At 42.8% G+C, this 19,435-nt stretch overlaps 2 protein-coding genes across 6 annotated transcripts in view; one reads left to right on the top strand and one right to left on the bottom strand.

Annotated features, from left to right (window-relative positions):
* Nucleotides 1-4,905: 4,905 nt before the first annotated feature.
* On the bottom strand, nucleotides 4,906-10,090 carry SOWAHC (sosondowah ankyrin repeat domain family member C). Its single transcript, XM_043917914.1, has one exon. The coding sequence runs from the start codon at nucleotides 9,264-9,266 to the stop codon at nucleotides 8,106-8,108; it is 1,161 nt and encodes a 386-aa protein (XP_043773849.1). The 5' UTR covers nucleotides 9,267-10,090; the 3' UTR covers nucleotides 4,906-8,105.
* Nucleotides 10,091-10,232: 142 nt separating this feature from the next.
* The window catches only part of SEPTIN10 (septin 10), a 46,196-nt gene continuing 36,993 nt past the window's right edge, over nucleotides 10,233-19,435 (top strand). For 2 of the 5 annotated variants that reach the window (XM_043917910.1, XM_043917909.1), the window contains exon 1: nucleotides 10,233-10,388. In XM_043917910.1, the coding sequence (XP_043773845.1) occupies nucleotides 10,362-10,388 (27 nt within the window). In that variant the 5' untranslated portion in view covers nucleotides 10,233-10,361. Of the gene's footprint in view, nucleotides 10,389-10,893; nucleotides 11,006-19,435 lie in introns of those variants that run through there. The other 3 variants (XM_043917911.1, XM_043917912.1, XM_043917913.1) reach the window with 3 other exon arrangements.

Below are 19,435 nucleotides of genomic sequence, written 5' to 3'. Positions count from 1 at the left end.
AGCCAAGGACCCCAACCAGATTTTGTGAAAATCTTTTATACCCCATGTGTACGTGTCTGAACCCACCACCCCAAATTCCTTGAGACTTACAAAAGAAGGGTAAATATAATCACAATAACCCCATCATTCACGTGCTATGTGTTCAAACAGTTAATAATCAATAAATCTGCGGTTACATTCCAACCAGTTAATAACCGATAAGCCTGTGGTTACATTCCGATAGATACTGTCCAGAGGCAGGGGTGATTAGTGTATGTTTTTTCTTAGGTGATGAGTAACCTGGATACGATCTTCAAGGTTCCCCTGTTCGGAGGGGGTCTTATCCTTCCATTGTCGTTCCCACAGGCACTAAGCAGAGAGTTCAGAGTCCACTGGAGAGGTGGCCGAGCATGATCAGCACGGACAGGCCTCAGATGGATCCAGGCCCTATGAATTCCTTCTTCAGTTTTCCTCCAGGTCCACCTAGAATCCCAGGACTACAAAGGACGGGGACCTTCCAGTAAAGCTCAAGTGCTCAGACAACTGGGTGGAGGCTGGGGCCAGGGGAGAAATATGACCACACCCTACACAGCGTAGCAAGCCCACCATCTGAGCTAAGAAGATGCACTTTCCCAGCTCAGATGACTTCTATCCTAGGTGAGATGGAGAAAACCAAATACCTAAAAGTCCAGTTCTTTTCTTATTCCTGTGCAGGAACAGTATTAGCTATACAGGTCAAGTCTGTCTCACCCACTAGTGCTTATTGGAGGTTTGTTGGCTCTCTTCCTCCACAGGGACTGTACATACTCTGCACCACTGGGTGGTAGCCCTGCCTCTGTGCTCCCAGGGAAGTGGCACAGCTAGTGGTTGCCACGGGGCCTGGGGCCCCAGCTGCCGGAGTTCAAGGCCAGGTTCTGCTGCCAACTCTCTTTGTGAGCTTGGGCAAGTAGCCAGTTTCTGCCACTGACTGCTCATCAACAAAACAGAGACATCAGAGTTGAGTGGGGGAGGGAGGTGGGAGAATTAAACAGCTTACTTTTTATAATGTGCTTAAAACCTTGTCTGGTTTACACAGTCATCCTCCTAGCAGAATGAATGGCTTTTACGCAAAGAACACCCTCAGCCAGGAGTCACTCCCCTCTGTGCAAGTTGAGCTGCTAACTGCAGCCAAGTAACTGCCTTGTGAACGTAAGCTCATCACAGACTGAATGTTTGTGTCCCCCAGAATTCCTGCTGAAAGCCAAACGCCAAGGCGATACTGTGAGGAGGCGGGATCTTTTGGAGGGCTTCATCTCATGATGGGATTAGTGTCCTTGCCAGAGACCCTGTGCCAAGATACCAGAGGGACATGGGGAGCACATGGAGGAAGCAGGCCCTCACTGGACACCAAGATGCCGAGGTCTTGATCTTTCCCTGCCAGCCTCCATAACCATGAGAAACGAGCTTCTATTGTTTAAAAGCCACCTAATCTATGGGCTGCTCTTTCATCAGCCTGAACAGACTAAGACAAAACATGATTACATTCATCAATGTTGGAGGGACTTCCCTGGTGGTCCAGTGGTTGGGAATCCACTTTCCAAGGTGGGGGACGCAGGTTTGATCCCTGGTCGGGAAACTAAGATTCCACATGCCTTGGGGCAACTAAGCCCACACACCACAACTAGAGACCCTGAGCACTGCAAACTAAGACATGATGCAGCCAAAAATAAGTACATGTTAAAAAAAATAATAACTAGAAACTTCTGGACAAATCTCAAGGATTCTCAATTTTATTTCTAGAATATTTAGCTCAACATTTCTTAGAGACCCAGAATATGCTAACAGGCACTTCCAGGTTCTTTGATAGAATAGCATATAATGTTTGTTTTAAAAAACACAAAACATGTATTTAACTTCATTCTAACTCAGCCAAATTTGGGCTGGAGCTTTGGTCAGTGAGTGGTCTAGAGCAATGTTTCTCAACACATCATCAATCACGGGGGTGCTTTAAAATGATGTTTCACCTTTTCTGGTCCTCATGGAACCCCTGACCAGTTATTTTTGAAGGCTGAGTGTTCTACCTCATGGGACAGGCCATGGCATGTTTCAGTTCAGTTCAGTTCAGTCGCTCAGTCGTGTCTGACTCTTTGCTTAAAATGATTATTAGAAAGCTCTCTAAGCTGAACTAAACTTCATCTCCCTGTTCTCTTGCTTTTGTGGCTTCACAGGCCAAGTAGTCATTTGTATGCATGATAATACTGAGACTATTTAAAGCCATTTAAAGCAGATTCTCCTAGGGATTATGTACTTGAATAAACTTGTAAGTAAAACTTCTTATAATCAAATTTACTGTTGAAAATCTCTTAAATTGCTTACAAAGTAAAATCCTAATAAAGCTGATTCCGCCTCCAGGATTGAAATAGGTTGTTCTTTGGGCTGGGCTACAGATGGCATGGTTGGCTGGCAGTGGAGTCACATTGCAGGAAAAATCCTTACCTTTATTCAGTCGGAATGAAAGCATATTATTGAAATTATCCATGTAATGCAACATTATGAAAATTTCCTTAGCGTTTCCATGAAAACAAAACACATATTGTGTAACTTCAACATGCTAGACCTCGTGCCAGTGGGGGCACTTGTCACACATTCCCCAATAAATATGGTAAAGGGGTTAGTTGCTCAGTCGTGTCCAACTCTTTGCAATCCCATTGACGTAGTTTACCAGGTTCCTCTGTCCATGGAATTCTCCAGGTAAGAATATTGGAATGAGTTGCCATTTCCTCCTCCAGGGGATCTTCCCCACCCAGAGATCAAACCCAGGTCTCCTGCATTGCAGGCGGATATTTTTACCCTCTGAGCCACCACAGGAGCATAAATATGGAAAAGCGGACACTTTATTAACTGAATAGGGAAGCCCCTTCCTGGGACAAAGCTGACATTTAAAGAGAAGATTAAGGAGAAAAAAGTTTGGTAACATGAAAACAATATTCTTCACAGGAAAAAAATCCAATAATGATGCAAACAACTGCTGCCATATCTTGAAAAAGAAGTTCACAAAGGGTCACTTTCTAGCCCTCAAATTGTAACTATGTGACTCATCACTGAAGGAACAATGGTTTGCAGCAAATTCCCAGAGTACTTTCAGGATTAATTTAAAAGAAACTAAATATTAATAATACCATGTATTTAGTGAAATAAAAATAAATAAAATCTTTCACTAGGAAAAATTACAGATACCTTCACATGAACTCATCAAGGAGTCCTTTTAAGATACACACTTCCAGAGGGGGGGAAAAAAAAAAGATACACACTTCTAAGGAAAGAAGCTATTCTAGAAACAGAAACTTCGTTTTATAAGTTGTCACAAAATATCAGTATCAACACTAAAGTCCCAGCAGCAAGGTTTTCCTACCAGGGAGCATGAGGAAGTTGACCACAAGGATTCACATGACACTTTGTATCTGCTGAGCTTCCTCAAAACAAAGATCAAAGGCAACCTTGATGAGGAAATTAATTAATTAATGTCCAATGCTTGATGGATATTGAAGAGAATGGAAAAAGGCATTCCTTTCTTAAGCTTCCCTCTAGGTATGAAGGGTTTATGGTAGCTGGCTTGTGCAAGAGTCCGTTTTTTTAAAAATTAATTTTTATTTGAGTATAATTGATTTACAATGTTGTTTCAGGTGTACCCCAAAGTGATTCAGTTATATATATATGTGTATCCTGTTTTTTAGATTCTTTCCCCATATGGGCCATTGCAGAGCATTGAGTAGAGTTCCCTGTGCTATTGAGTAGGTTATTAGTTACCTATTTTATATATAGTAATGTGTTTATGTCAATCCCAATCTCCCAATTTATTCTTCCCCTTTTCCCCTTTGGTAACCATAAATTTGTTTTCTACATCTGTCTCTGTTTTGTAAATAGGTCCATCTGTACCTATTTATTTTAAGATTATACATACAAGTGATAGCATATATTTATCTTTCTCTGAATTACTTCATTCAGTATGATAATCTCCAGGTCCAACCATGTTGCTGCAAATGGCATTATTTCACTCTTTCAATGGCTGAGTAATATCCCATTGCATTTATATATACCATATCTTCTTTATCCATTCCTCTGTTGATGGACATTTATGTTGCTTCCATGTCCAGGCTATTGTAAACAGTGCTGCTATGAACATTGGAGTGCATTATCATCCTTTCAAACCATGTTCTTCTCTGGATATGTGCCCAGCAGTGGGATTGTAGGATCATATGGTAGCTCTATTTTTAAGTTTTTTATGGAATCTCCATCCTGGCTGTGCCAAGTTACATTGCCCAAAGCAGTGTAGGCGGGCTTCTTTTCTCCACACACTTTCCAGTATTTGCTTGTGGATTTTTTGATGATGGCCATTCTGACTGGTGTGAGGTGATACCTCATTGTGGTTTTAATTTACATTTCTCTAATAATTAGTGACGGTGAGCATCTTTTCATATGCTTTTTGGCCATCTGTATGTCTTCTTTGGAGAAATGCCTCTTTAGACCTTCCACCCATTTTTTATTGTTTTATATATGTGTGTGTATATATATTGAGCTGCATGAGCCATATGTATGTTTTAGAAACTAATCCCTGTTGGTCCCTTTGTTCGCATTTTTTAAGGTAGAGGTATGACCCTCTCCTCAAGCTGAATCCTCTACCACTCATGCCCAACCAGAGCACTTTGGCTAAAACTTGGCAATTTGAAGTGCATAAAAGATAATGCTGTGGAAGAGCACTGAGTCTTGAGATCCTCTTGCCATTGGCTTTGTAACTCTGAACAGCACCAACCTCATCCCCTCAACTGTAATTAGGGATATATGGCCAGTGATTTAAGGGATAGAAAAAGGATAGATGGAAACTTAAACAAGCACTGTGTGAAATGTAAAACCCCATAAAATTATAAAAGATGACAGTGATTTAGACAATTCAGAGGGAAAATCTAGTGTGAATCTTTTATTCTGACAAAATAAACTTCATAGATTTTACTTTCTGAACTCCCAAAGTTTCACTTATTTGAAAAATAAGAGACAAGGCCTATTGGATGCCAAGTTTTCAGACATGAATAAAATAGCACCACATGTTCAAGTTGTATAAGCTAGCTGCACTTTATATACCATAATAGTGAAGGGACAGACTCACTAGTCTCCACTGCACCTGGAAGAAACACATGGACATACCTGGATTTTCTAACCAGTTTCATATCAACAACCTCTGAGTAAATGACATACATATTTCCATTAATGGCAGGCATAACTCCACAAATACCAAACTACATAAATCACTTGCTTTTCATAATCTCAATTTGGAAATTAAAAAAAAAAAGAGGAACAGAGTTAAGTAGCTGAAAATGCTGTACTTACTGCACAAAAGTACCTCATGACAAGGAATCCTAGATATTGTTCCCCCAGGAATGATTTTTGAAACTTTAAAGTACATTTTATCAGAAAAGTTAAAATCTTCAAAGTGAAAAGCAAGTTAAGCATTGATTCAGTTTCTAAAGATCTAGCAAATTATAGATTTTGTGCAGTTAGGTACTAACAACAACCCACTCCAGTATTCTTGTCTGGAAAATTCCATGGACAGAGGAGCCTGGCAGGCAATAGTCCATGGGGTTGCAAGAGTCAGACATGCCTGAGTGACTAAACCAACCATACACATTTAAGAGATTAACACTGTTCAGGAGAACATAGAGGTGGTTCTGCAGTGTTTTTACGGCTCACTTCAGCTTCTGTAAGCCTAAGACTTGGTGACAGATTACAACTTATCCTGTACTAGATAGGAACCTATTTTTAATTTATACAAAATTAGATTGTTTTTCACCTACATGTATGGATAAAAGTGCTTCTCAAATGTACATAGCCCATTCCCGTAATCCTAAAACAAAACTAAAGGCACATGAATGGACAATAGTTTATATGGATACTTTTCATTAGCCTTTAAACAAATTCAACTGCTATCTAGAGAGGTGTGACCAATTTGTTACAAATTTTTACAATTTGGGAAATCAAAGATTTAAGAATTCTCTAAACACTGCAGTTCTGTGCAATTCATGTATTGGTTCATTCACTCTGCAAGCTATGAACACACACTGTCATCTCCATAGGCTGCAAAATGCATGTTTCAGGAACTGTGACACAAAAAAGACCAAGGGAGAAGGAGTTTTTGGAATTAGGTCTCTCACAAATTACTTTGAATCCTATTACAAGTGAATTTAATGTTTCTGAATTAAATTTAACAATAATTATAAAGACATTCACCCTAACATATTTGAATGAAATGTAATTAAGTACACTTAAGTGTTTAATTGTAATGAATGATATTTTTCACCTATATATAAAAGGATTCAATAGCCAGCAGCATTTAAATATAGAAAATGTCCCATCTATTATCTTTCCCTTTTTTTGGTTAAAGTGCTATTTTTAACTGGGTAGATTTACTAGCCAGCTTCCCAATACCTTCACTCTATGTCTCTAATAGATTCAAAGAAACATGAAAACTAAAAGGATTTAGTATTTTAAACATTTGCAAAACACTACTACAAAGTATTGAGATTATGAATGTATTTCATTTGAAAATAAAAAGTGTACCTTATGTGAGAATCATTAAGTTGATTTTATAATTACTTCATAGAAGCATCAGCTAACATTTACATCAATTTTTGCTCATCACCTAAACCAGCAACAGTTTCTGTAGGCAATTCAACTCTAAGCACAAAGAGGGTCACATCAAGTAGAACCAACGGTTGTATATATAAGCCCCAGAACAAAAACTCCGAAAAATTCAGACTTTTACAAGAGCAAAACAAGTTTGTGAGAATAAGAACCAGAGGCAATATTTTCTTAGGAGTACCATAGGTTGTTACAAGTGTTTTCTTAAATAAAAACTTGTGTAGTTACTAAAGTGAAAGTCGCTCAGTCATGTCAGACTGTCTTTGAGACCCCATGGATTATACACTCCACAGAATTCTCCAGGCCAGAATACTGGAATGGGGTAGCCTTTCCCTTCTCCAAGGGATCTTTCTAACCCAGGGTTCAAACCCAGGTCTCCGGCATTGCAGGCGGATTCTTCAACAGCTGAGCCACAAGGGAAGCCCAAGAATACTGGAGTGGGTAACCTAACCCTTCTCCAGCAGATCTTCCCCACCCAGGAACTTAGCTGGGGTCTCCTCAATGCAGGTGGAATCTTTACCAACTGAGCTATCAGGGAAGCCCTGTAGTTATTAATAATGTACCTTAATACTGAGTGCAGGGGTGTTAGAGATAGTTAAGAAGAAACCACCCAACAGATTAACTCAAAAGTGAATGTTGCCTGTATTTTCAGTTCAGTGGTTAAAGCTGAAACAGCTTTTGAAGAGTTGAACACAACTTACAAGTAGGGTACCAACAGAATTCCCAATTGTATTCACATTATTCTCTAATTAGTATTTGTGCATGTAAACTGACCTGGCCATCAGTAGTATCTTAAAGCAAATGCAATTAGTAAAAACAGACGGCGGTATGTAGTTTTGTTTACACTTACAAATACTACCAGTTCATTACTACTTGCCTATCTTATTGCTCTTGGAAGAGTGCAAAGTGAAAGTGAGAGTCGCTCAGACGTGTCCGACTCTTGCGACCCCATGGACTATACGGTCCACGGAATTCTCCAGGCCAGGATACTGGAGTGGTAGCCTTTCCCTTCTCCAGGGGGATCTTCCCAACCCAGGGATTGAACTCTGGTCTCCCGCATTGCAGTTGGATTCTTTACCAGCTGAGCCACAAGGAAAGCTTTTGGAAGAGTAACCACTTTAAAAAAGATACTGTAAAGTGCAATATTCCTTACTTTGCATGGCAACCGGCAATGTTTAAATCAAAGAAACCTGCAATCATCAACTCTGCACCGGATTTAGTTACATTACTAGCCCTCCGAAACAGCGACTCCAGGGCAGAGAGGCTGTAGGGGGCAGGGGGCCGAAGTCAAGGTTGGAGGAATCACTGGGAAAGCCACTGCAGCCACATTGCTGGGGAGACCCCTCGGATTAAGAATGCAGCCTTCAGCGTCTTTTCTGGTCTCACTTTCTTGTCTACACCTAGTATCCTATTCCTGCCGACAAACAAGTCTCAGAACTTTCTAAAAGAAATGATTTTTACCCAAATACATTGGACTTGGGTCTCAATTTGAAAGAGGACGAATGGCCTTTAAGAGACCGGTCCTCTTCCTCGTCCTCCCCCTCCTCCAGAGGCTGCTCTGGGTCTCTGAAAGAGGGTGTGGTGTGGATGATCTGGGTTCGGAAGCGGATTTTGTTGAGTCTGGGTTTCATCCGCCCACTAGAGCTGCCCGAGACTTTGCGACTCGGCTCCTTCGCTTTGCTCGCCGCCAACCCCTCGGCCAGGTGGTGGTGATGGTCCCCGCCGTCCTCCAGAGCGTGGGAGAGCCTGCCGGAGATGAGGTGCGAGGGCAGCACCCTCGAGAGCCTCCAGCGCCCTCCCCCGCTGCCCGCCGCGCTCTCGCCTTCGTCCTCGTCTAGGGCGCCCACCAGCGTCCGGATCTCCTCGGCGGTGCTCGGGCTCAGGTACTGCGAGGCCTTCCTGCCGCTGTAGTCACGCACGTCCACATCCGCGTCGTAGGCCCCGACCAGCAGCTTCACCACCTCCACGTGCCCGTGCATGGCCGCCAGATGCAGCGCTGTGTAGCCGCCGCTCGTGCGCGCGTTGATGTTCACCGGCAGCCGGTGCTGGCCCGCGAAGCGTACCAGCAGGGCCAGCAGCTCCTGCCGGCCGTGCTTGGCTGCCCAATGCAGGCAGGTAAAGCCGGTGATGAAATCGCGCTTGGCCAGCAGCCCAGGCTCACAGGCCAGCAGCCCCTCCAGGCTGTCCCAGCGGCCGTCGGCAGCCGACAGCATCCACGCGTGCTCCAGCGGATCCAGCGTCAGCGAGCCCGCGCCCTCCTCCTCGGCCGCCGCGCCGTCCGCGCCCCCGGGGCCGCGCCGCAGCTGAGGGGAGCCGCCTGCAGCGGGGTCCCGGGGCGCGGTGCGGCCAGGCCGCGGCGTGGGGGGCGCATCGCCCAGCGCTTCGGGCCGCGCACCTTCCCCCACCGGGCCACCGCGGGGTCGCCTTCCGAGCGGCGCGTTCGGGATGCCTTCCACGGGATCGAAGGGGTCCGCGCGGTCTCCCGCCTCGTCCTCTGGCTCCTTGGGGCGGCCGCGGACGCTGGCGCGCTGTTCGGGCGACCCGCCCACGGCGCCCCCGACGGGCTGCTCCAGCTCGGCCTGCAGATCCTGAGCCCTGCCCTTGACGGATCCCTCCATCTCGATAGCGAACCTGGCTGGCTCAGGACCTACGCGGCGGCCGCTCGGCAAGTTCCTAGCGCGCCTCAGCCGCGGGACTAACAGCCACCGCCCCCCTGCCTCGCCCGCGGACACGCCCCCGTCGGGGGGCCCCACCCACTTCCGGCCTCCTAGGAGGCCGCCTTACTGCTCCCGCGGGCCCCGCCCCACTCCGCCCCACCTCTTTTGGGTCCTCGAACCTGCTGCATTTAGTGCCTTCCCTTGGACACCCCTGGCCCCACCCACTTCCGGCCCCTGCACTGGCCGCAATGGTCGCTCCCGCCAGAGGACACGCCCTGACACGCCCACTTCCGGCCCTGTACTAGCAGCAATCAGTGCTTCAGCCCCGCCCAAAGGTCTGAGGAGCCATGGCCGCTCCTCCCCGCCTCTTTTTCTAACTTAGCAATTGTGCTCCATCCTCTCCCAGGCGCTTACTGGTCATCCTCTAAAATAGGGGTCCCCAACCTCTGGGATCTAGTGCCTGATGATCTGAAGTGGAACTGATATAATAATAGAAAAAGTGTACAATAAATATGTGTGTATATTTGTGTGTATAAATGTGTATAAATCATCCCGAAACCATCTTTCCCCTCCCCGCATCTGTGAAAATATTATCTTCCATGAAAGGGTCTCTGGTGCCCAAAAGGTTCTGGACCGCCGTTCTAAAACATCTGGGCACTCCTGTGACTGACCCAATTCGAGGAGGTGTCTGGGAGCCCTGACTCGCAGGCCGCCCAGGAGCCCCAGCTCACTGGAGGCCGCTGGACCGCTCCTCTCATCTCCCCGCCCCTCCCTCCTCGACTCCTGCTCCCCATGCCATCCCGCCCAGCCCCTCACATCACTGAGGCCACAGGACCCCTCCCCTCAGCGCTCCTCCCCTCCCGACCAGACCCGCCCCGCCCCCCGCGCCATATAGCTCAGCCCCGTACGTCACTGAGGCCGGGGGACCCCTCCCCTCCGCTCCTCCCTCCTGTGCCCCCGCCCCGCCGCGCTCCATCCCGCCCTCCGCTGCTGGACGCGCGGCTCGGCCGGCCGCCGCCGCCTTGCTGGCCCCTCGCCCGCCCAGTCGCCCGGACCATGGCCTCCGAGGTGGCGCGGCACCTGGTGAGTCCGCCAGCCCTACGCCCTCGGCCAGGGACCCCCGCCCTCCCGGCTGGGCCCGCGATTCCCGCCCGCCCCCGCGGGCGGCGCCTCCCGGCTTCCCGTCTCCCCAGAGTGGGGTGTGAAGCGGGCGGTTTGTGTAACGGTCCCAAACTCGCGGGAGCGGGACTGGTGGCGGGCGCCCCACTGGACTCGGCCTCCAAGGCCTTCACAAGCCTCCCACCTTACCCAGCGTTGACATCTTTGGGATTGGAACCTTTTTTTCCCCCGCCTTGGAGCTCCTGTCCGTTAAAAGAACGGATGCGACTGATGTGTTCCGTTTTCTGTCCCTCTACACTGGTCTCATTTCAGAGTAAGCCATGGGAGGGCCACAGAGGTGTTCTCGGCCACACCAAGCTGTTCCTTGCCCTTTTCACTCATTCTCTTGTGTCCCTGGAGTTTTCCCGACAGCTACGCCGTGTGGAAGGACCACTTGTCTTTTGAAAAATTTAACTTCTGATACTATTCATACCAGCGATTGTAATCCACGTAAACAAAAGCTCTGCTGGGACCTGAGACCAAAAGTGAGATGTGCTGATCTGACCAGTCTCTAGAAGTTTAGCTGGTAGGAACCTGAGAGGGTAGGTGATGGGTCCAGAATCACACAGCCGGTTTCTCTGACAGAGCCTGGAGGAGGGTCTTTCTCCTGATTCAGCCCAGGTCTCTTTCTTCTCTGTTTTGTTTTTAGAGAAATCTCGGCTTTCCTCTCTGACCTGCCTTGTTACAGTTGTTGTGTCTGTGTGCATGTCTTTGTTTCAGAGTGAAGTTTAATCTTCAGAATTAAACATGGGATTTCTTGTCTGTTGCTCTGCTTATTTTGCAGTAATGTTACCTTTTTTTTTTTTTTTTAGTAATGTTACCTTTAATTAAACTTTTTATTTTGAGATAACTGTAAATTCGTGTGCAATTGTGAGAAAAAACAGAATTCCCCAGTAACTTTGCCCAATTTTCTTTAATAGTTGTTGTTCAGTCGCTAAGTCGTGTCCAGTTCTTTGTGACCCCATGGACTGCAGCGCGCCAGGCTGCCCTGTCCTTCACCATCTTCTGGAATTTGCTCAAATTCGTCCATTGCATTTGATGCTATTTTACCATCTCATCCTCTGCTGCCCCCTTCTCCTTTTGCCTTCAATCTTTCCCAGCATCAGGGTCTTTTCCAACGACTCCACACTCTTTTAATAGTAAAATGTTACAAAATCATAGTAAAGGCCACTACCAGCACATGGACACTGATTCTGTGGAAACAGAACTTGCCTCTATCACAGGACCCTTCCCTTGTCCTTTTGTAGCCACACCCACTTCATTTCCACTCCACCTCCTCTTTAACACCTAACTACTATAATCTGTTATTTCTGTAATTTTTCAAGACTGTTATATAATGGAATCACCTAGAATATAACCTTTTGGGATTGGATGTTTTTCCTTCAGTAGCATTCTCTGGAGATTCATTCAGGTTTTTCCAAGTATTAGCCTGCTCCTTTTTAATTGCTGAGTAAATATTACATGGTATGGATGTAACACACTTTGAAGGACACCTACATTGTTTCCATTGTTGAGCTATTATAAATAAACCTGCTATAAACCATTTCTGTATGTTAACACGTAACATAAGGAAAATATTGTCTTCAGTTCTCTGGAATTCACATGGCAGTTGCTAGTTTCATTAAGAAACTGCTAAACTGTTTCCCAGAGTTTCTGCATTTTCCATTCCCACCAGCAGTGTATGTGAGATTAGTTTCTCCACATCCTCACCAGCATTTGGAGTTCCTGTTGTTTTTTTTTTTTTTCCAAGACGTTCTGATAGGTATGTAATTATATATTGTGGTTTTAACTTGCATTTTTCTAATGGCTAGTGATGTTAAACATCTTTTCATGTGCTTGTTTGCCATCTGTATATTTTCTTCATTGAATTTCATTTTTTGTGCCCATTTTCTTTTTGTGGATTTTCTTTTTTAACTGCTGATTTTAGAAGTTTTCAAAATATGTATTATAGATACCAGTCCTTGATATGTGGTTTGCAAATGTTTTCTCTTTTTCATTCTCTTAAAGAATATTTTGCAGAGCAAACATATTTAGTTTTGATAAAATCCATTTTATCACCTTTTCCTCTTATGGATTGTACTTTTTTGTCAAGTCTAAGAATCCTTTGCCTAACTCAGAATACCAACGGTTTTCTCTTTATTTTTTTCCTAAGAGTCTTGTAGTTAGTTTTACATTTAAACCCATGACCCATTTTGTTAGTTTTTGTATAAGGTATAAGACTTAGGTCAAGGGTCATTTTTGGCTAATGGATACTTCAACAATTCATTGAAAAGGCTATCATATTCTATTGAATTGCTTTTGCACTTTTGTCAATAACTAGTTGAGCATGTTGTGTGGATCTTTTTCTGGGGTCTCTGCTTGATTCCTATAACTATATAAATAAATCTTGAAATAGAGTAGACTGATTACTCTCACTTTATTCTTAAATTTCAAAAATTTTTGGCTATTCTAGTTTCTATATCTTTCATTATAAATTTTAGAATAGTCTTGTCTATGTACAAAGAATTTTTCTGGGATTTTGATAGATATTACATTAAGTCAAAAATTAATTTAAAGAAAATTGATATCTCTACCTATGTTGAGTCTTCCAACTAATGAACATGGTGTTTCTGTCCATTTCTTTATATTTTCTCTGATTTCTTTCATCAGACTTATATAGTTTCCAGTACACAAGTCCTGCATTTGTTTTATTATATTTACATTTCATTTTTATCAGTTATAAATGATACCATATTTTTATTTTCATTGTCCTCATATCGTTTTAACACAGAAATACAATTGAGATGTGTATGTTTATCTTGAGTCCTTTGACCTTGCTGAATTAATTTATTCTAGGAGTAAATTCCTTGGAGTAAATTCTTGTGTGCATAAAAATTATATCATCTCAACACAGAGACAGTTCTCTTTCTTTCTAATTTGTATACCTTTTCTGCCATATTTGAATAAGTGTGGTAAGAGCAGACATTCTTGCCTTACTGTGATGTTGGCGGGAAAGAATTCATTCCATCATCAGAGCAGCAGGATGCTGCTGTTCTTTTGTAGATACTCTTTAAAAGTTCAAGAGGGATATTTGTTTGCAGGTTTTTTTGTACTGTCTTTGGTTTTAAGTCAGAGTAATATTAGTTTCATAAAAGAAACTGGGAAGTGTCCCCATCTCTTCTGTTTTCTGGAAGAGATTATGTAAAATTGGTATTAATTCTTTTTTAAATGTTTGGTAGGATTCTTCTGCGAAACTATCTGGACCTGGAGATGTCTTTTTGGGGAGTTTTAAACTTATAGATTTAAATTTCTTAATAGTTATCTGTGTGTTCATGTTTATTTCACACTGGGTGAGTTGTGATGGTATGTGGTTTTGCAATCCATTCCTTCCAAATTGTCAAATTTATGTGTATAGACTTGTTCATAATATTCTCTTAATCTCCTTTTGCTTTCTTCAGGGTCTATAGTGATAATCCCTGTTTCATTCCTGATACTGGTAAAATTTTCATCTTCTGCCTATCTTTGTCAGTCTTGCTAGAAGTCTGTTAATATCACTGACCTTTTCAAAGAACTATTTCTGTTTCACCTTTTTTTTTCTGTTATTTTTCTATTTTCGAAAAACTGGTCTTTTTATTTCCTTTGCTTGCTTTTGGTTTAGTTTGCTTTTCTTTTTCTAAGTTCTTGAGGAAAGGCCTTAGATCACTGACTTGAGACTTTTCTTCCTTTCTAATATATACATAAGGTGTTAATGAATTTCCCTTTCAGCAGGGCTTTAGCTGTGTCCCACAGATTTCGGTATGTTTTATTTTCATTTTCATTCCACCTTTATTTATTTATTTTTCCCACCTTTATTTTTTAAGAGTTCTGTTTTAAAACTCACTTGAAACTCTTCAGGTTTTCAGATCATTTTTTTTTTTCATAGATGAGGACATTAAGACTCAAAGATATGTTGTACAACACAGGGAGTATAGCCAATATTTTGTAATAACTGTAAATGGAAAGTAACCTTTTAAAACTGCATTAAGATCCAGGGAGGTTTAGTGTATACTCAAGGAGTCACATCTAGTGATGATGAGATACGCTTTGGCCAGATTGTGTCTGGCATGATCTCCAGCATGTCCTCTATTAGTCAGCTTAGTTGCACAGTCATGTCCGACTCTTTGTGACCCTATGGACTGCAGCACGCCAGGCTTCCCTGTCCATCACCAACTCCCAGGCCTTGCTCAAACTCATGTCCATCAAGTCAGTGATGCCATCCAACCATCTCACCCTCTGTTGTCCCCTTTTCCTCCTGACTTCAATCTTTCCCAGCATCAGGTCTTTTCCAATGAGTCAGTTCTTCTTATCAGGTAACCAAAGTACTGGAGTCTCAGCTTCAGCATCAGTCCTTACAATGAATATTCAGGATTGATTTCCTTCAGGATGGACTGGTTGGATCTCCTTGCAGTCCAAGGGACTCTCAAGAGTCTTTTCCAACACCACAGTTCAAAAGCATCAGTGCTTCGGTGCTCGGCTTTCTTTATAGTCCAATGCTCACATCCATACATGACTACTGTAAAAACCATAGCTTTGACTGGACAGACCTTTGTCAGCAAAGTAATGTCTCTGCTTTTTAATATGCTGTCTAGGTTGGTCATAGCTTTTCTTCCAAGGAGCAAGTGTCTTTAAATTTTATGGCTGCAGTCACCATCTGCAGTGATTTTGGAGCACCCCAAAATAAAGTCTCACTGTTTCCATTGTTTCCCCATCTATTTGTCATGAAGTGATGGGACTGTATGCCATGATCTTAGTTTTTTGAATGTTGAGCTTTAAGCCAGCTTTTTCACTCTCTCACTTTTCATCAAGAGGCTCTTTAGTTCTTCGCTTTCTGCCTTAAGGGTGGTGTCATCTGCATATCTGAGGTTATTGATATTTCTCCCGGAAATCTTGATTCCAGCTTGTGCTTCATCCAGCCGGGCATTTTGCATGATGTACTCTGCATATAATTTAAATAAGCAGGGTGACAATATACAGCCTTGACATATGCCTTTCCCAATCTGGAAATAGTCCATTGTTCCATGTCCTGTTCTAACTGTTGCTTCTTGACCTGCATACAGATTTCTCAGGAGGCAGGTCAGGTGGTCTGGTATTCCCATCTCTTGAATTTTCCACAGTTTGTTGTGATCCACACAGTTAAAGGCTTTGGCATCATAGTCAGTAAAGCAGAAGTAGATGTTTCTCTGGAACTCTCTTGCTTTTTTGATGATCCAACAGATGTTGGGAACTTGATCTCTGGTTCCTCTGCCTTTTCTAAATTCAGCTTGAACATGTGGAAGTTCACGGTTCACGTACTGTTGAAGCCTGGCTTGGAGAATTTTGAGCATGACTTTGATAGCATGTGAGATGAGTGCAATTGTGTGGTAGTTTGAACATTCTTTGGCATTGCCTTTCTTAGGGATTGGAATGAAAACTGACCTTTTCCAGTCCTTGTCTGTGTCATTTCCTGTTTCAGATGCAGTACTTCTGAATTCTTGTTATTTTTTTTTCAGTTATCATTCAGTGATGACAGTTTTTTTTATCTCAGAAGTTTCCTGCATTTGTTTTACTTTCTCTTGAAGTTGTGACTTTTAATTCTCTTTTATGTCCTGGAGTTAATTACTACCTCAGTACCTTGTGTTTCTGATCTGGAGTGACATCCCTTCACTGGTCCAGGTCCTACAGTCATGAGACCGAGTTTCCGTCCCATCGCCTCTGAAGCTTTTAACCCATGGCATTCTGTCATTCTGCTTGTTTGCCACTAGTCATGTGTTTTCCTTGCAATACCTAACTTATGTTCTGTATTGTTACTTTTTCCATTAAATTTTAGTGAACTCTGCATTGCCCCCTACCCCCTCAGTTAAATGATCTTTCTTTAGGAAACACAACTTGTAATATTCTTCGTATCCTCCATAACCATGATCGTTTTTTAATCATTTTATTCTTGTTGATTGTTATACATATTAGTTATTAATTCTTACGGGCAGAGCTATTAGTCTGCATTTATGTTCTAACGAGGCTCCTCCTTCTTCCAAGCCTTTGAGCTTTTCCCAGGCTGACTTTGCTCCTGACATTGTTCCAAACTGTAACTGTTTTATTTATGTATTTATTTTGGTGTGTGGGAAGGGAGGAAGAAGGTGTTTTAAATTTTCATATTTTACTGCAGAATAGATTTCCTCTTCTCAAGAATACTTACTGGCCTTTTATTTTTAACCATACTAAATTTAATTTTCTCTGCTGGAGATTTTAAGTATTCCTAATATAAAATACCTGATTCTCAAAGCTTTTCACTGAGAACTTAATTTTTACACTTTGTTTTGATCATATCTGGCAGGAAGTTTGATTTAGATGATGCTTTAAAATTTTATTTAACACCCTTTATGTTTTTTTTTTTTTAATTATTATTTTTTTTTTCCAGTGGGTTTTGTCATTCACCCTTTATGTTTTGAAGATCACAGAAATAAGAAGCTCATAGGTTCAGACATAACCACGAGATTGAAAGCTACGATTTTAAATACCTTTAAGACCAATTATGATTTAGCATTCTTACAATTTTTTGTTACTTTTAGTAAATATGCATATTTTGCTTGAGCATTCTTGTTTTTGAATTTTTTTATTTGGCAATTCCATTTATTTGAAATTAACTACTTTCTTTTTCTAAAAAAGGCTGGAAATTTCTTCACTGAGGATTTAGCTGAAGCAGTTTAGATACAATAGAACCCAAAGTTCATTACATTATATGATTCCTTCTAGAACTCGTCATTGTAAAAGTGAACATGTGCCTACCTTAACGTTGTCCAAAATTGCTTTAAGTGGCCTCTTTTTCCTTGTTTATTGTTTTGCTTAAATAGTGTCACCCAGGCTCCCTCTTGACTGTCTGCAAACCTTTCCTGTCAGAGACAAATGAAGATGTGTGGATATAGGGTTTTACTGGCTTAGAGAAGCTCCGAGAAGTCCTGGGTTTTCTGGATCAGTGCCAGGTATCTTCCCAGGTACAGAATACTTTCAGATCATGTGTTTGGAACATCTACTTTGAGAAACATTGTGACCGTATTCTCTCAGGAGTCATGACTGGGGCTACATTAGGAATTCTAGAATTTTCAGATTTCTTTCAGGGTGCTTTTTCTGACACTAGAAATATTTAAATTATGGAATAAATTGTTGGGGGAATTTTTTAAGATGAACCAGGTACTGAGACTAAAAAAGGAAGGCAGACTCAAACAGAGCATGTGAGGGACTTTTGAAATGCAGCCTTTGGGAGAAATGAAGCAAAGGAGGATCAGGTGTCAGAATTTCATTCCAGTTTTGTTGTGTCACAAGGGAAGATGCCGGACAAAGTGGCAGCTGTGCCTCATGGACATGGAGGGCTGAGGCCTTGGAACCTCTGTTAGGGGAGAGGGAAAAAGATGCACCCTCTGGGCCGTGTTCCATTTTAGGGCCATCCTGAATCTTGTGTTCGAACAATCCTCAATACTCTGAGGCCTGAGACAGGTGACAGATGGAGACGTAAGCATATGGCAATTTAGTAGAGGTTGCATGGTAATCATTTAATTCACAAACCAGAAGTAGAAATTATATAGGAGGAGTAAGTTTTTTTCTGGGATGTCAGACCTGAGTAATACAACTGAAGTGGTAATTAAAATTATGCCATATGTTGAAAAAATAAAAATATGCCTCATGAGGAATAAGGGGTTAAGGTTGGGGGGAAGTAGAAGAGGCAATTGCTGTTTGAGATGTGGGTGAGGTGGAGGGCTGGCCCTACAGGTTTCATGCCAGGTGGGATGGGCTCCCCAGCCCCTCAAGCTAGTTTTAGGCAGCTCTGTTGTCTCACAACTACAGGGCTCACCAGAGATGAGGTGGGACAGCTGTGGAACATCTTCTCTGGTCTCCTCTCATGCTGCTCTGAAAAGCCAGACCAAGGTCATCTTGCCTGTCTTTGGAGGCAGTGAGGAGGCCTTTTGTTCTCATTAGCCAGTGTGATGTGTGTAGAAAGAGTTCATAAGTAATGGAATGCTAGGTCAAGAACATGTTGATAGATACCATAAATGTTCTGTGAGTGGTCTGTTCTCCAGTTTTTTCATGGACAAAAATAAGTAGAACACAGTGATATTTTCACTTAGTTGAGTGTATACCCTTTAACTGGAACATTACTTTGAGTTATTAATAAACCAGGACTGCCTAGTTGTTATTCAGTTGCTCAGTTGTGTCTGACTCTTTGTGACCCCATGGACTGCAACATGCCAGGCTTCCCTGTCCTTCACCATCTCCGGAGCTTGCTCAAACTCATGTCCATCAAGTCAGTGATGCCATCCAACCATCTCATCCTCTGTCGTCCCCTTCTTCTCCTGCCTTCAATCTTTTCCAGCATCAGGGTCTTTTCAAATGAGTCAGTTCTTTGGATCAGTGGCCAAAGTATTGGAGTTTCAGCTTCAGCATCAGTCCTTCCAATGAATATTCAGGACTGATTTCCTTTAGGATTTACTGGTTTGATCTCCTTGCAGTCCAAGGGACTCTCAAGAGTCTTCTCCAGCACCAAAATTTGAAAGCATCAATTCTTTGATGCTCAGCCTTCTTTATGGTCCAACTCTAACATCGATTCAAGACTACTGGAAAAAACCATAGCTTTGACTATATGGACGTTGGTTGACAAAGTCTCTGCATTTTAATAAATCCATCAGCAGAAAATTGGATTAAAGATTCACTGAGCATGACCCTGCCCACCAGAGAAAGACCCAGTTTTCCCCCACAGCCAGTCCCTCCCATCAGGAAGCTTCTACAAGTCTCTTATCCTCATCCATCAGAGGACAGACAGAATGAAAACCACAACCACAGAAAGCTAACCAAAATGATCACAGGGACCACAGAATTTGGTTAAGAGTGAAGACAGGCGGGCAGCTGATTTAGGACTGACCTGGGTGAAGAAACTGGAGTGCAGGACAGTGTGGAGAGGGCTGCGGAGGAAGATGGAAAATGCCGCG

The sequence above is a fragment of the Cervus elaphus genome, chromosome 11 (genome assembly GCF_910594005.1).
Source record: "Cervus elaphus chromosome 11, mCerEla1.1, whole genome shotgun sequence".
Taxonomy (NCBI): domain Eukaryota; kingdom Metazoa; phylum Chordata; class Mammalia; order Artiodactyla; family Cervidae; genus Cervus; species Cervus elaphus.
This window is presented reverse-complemented; position numbering and strand designations above follow the sequence as displayed.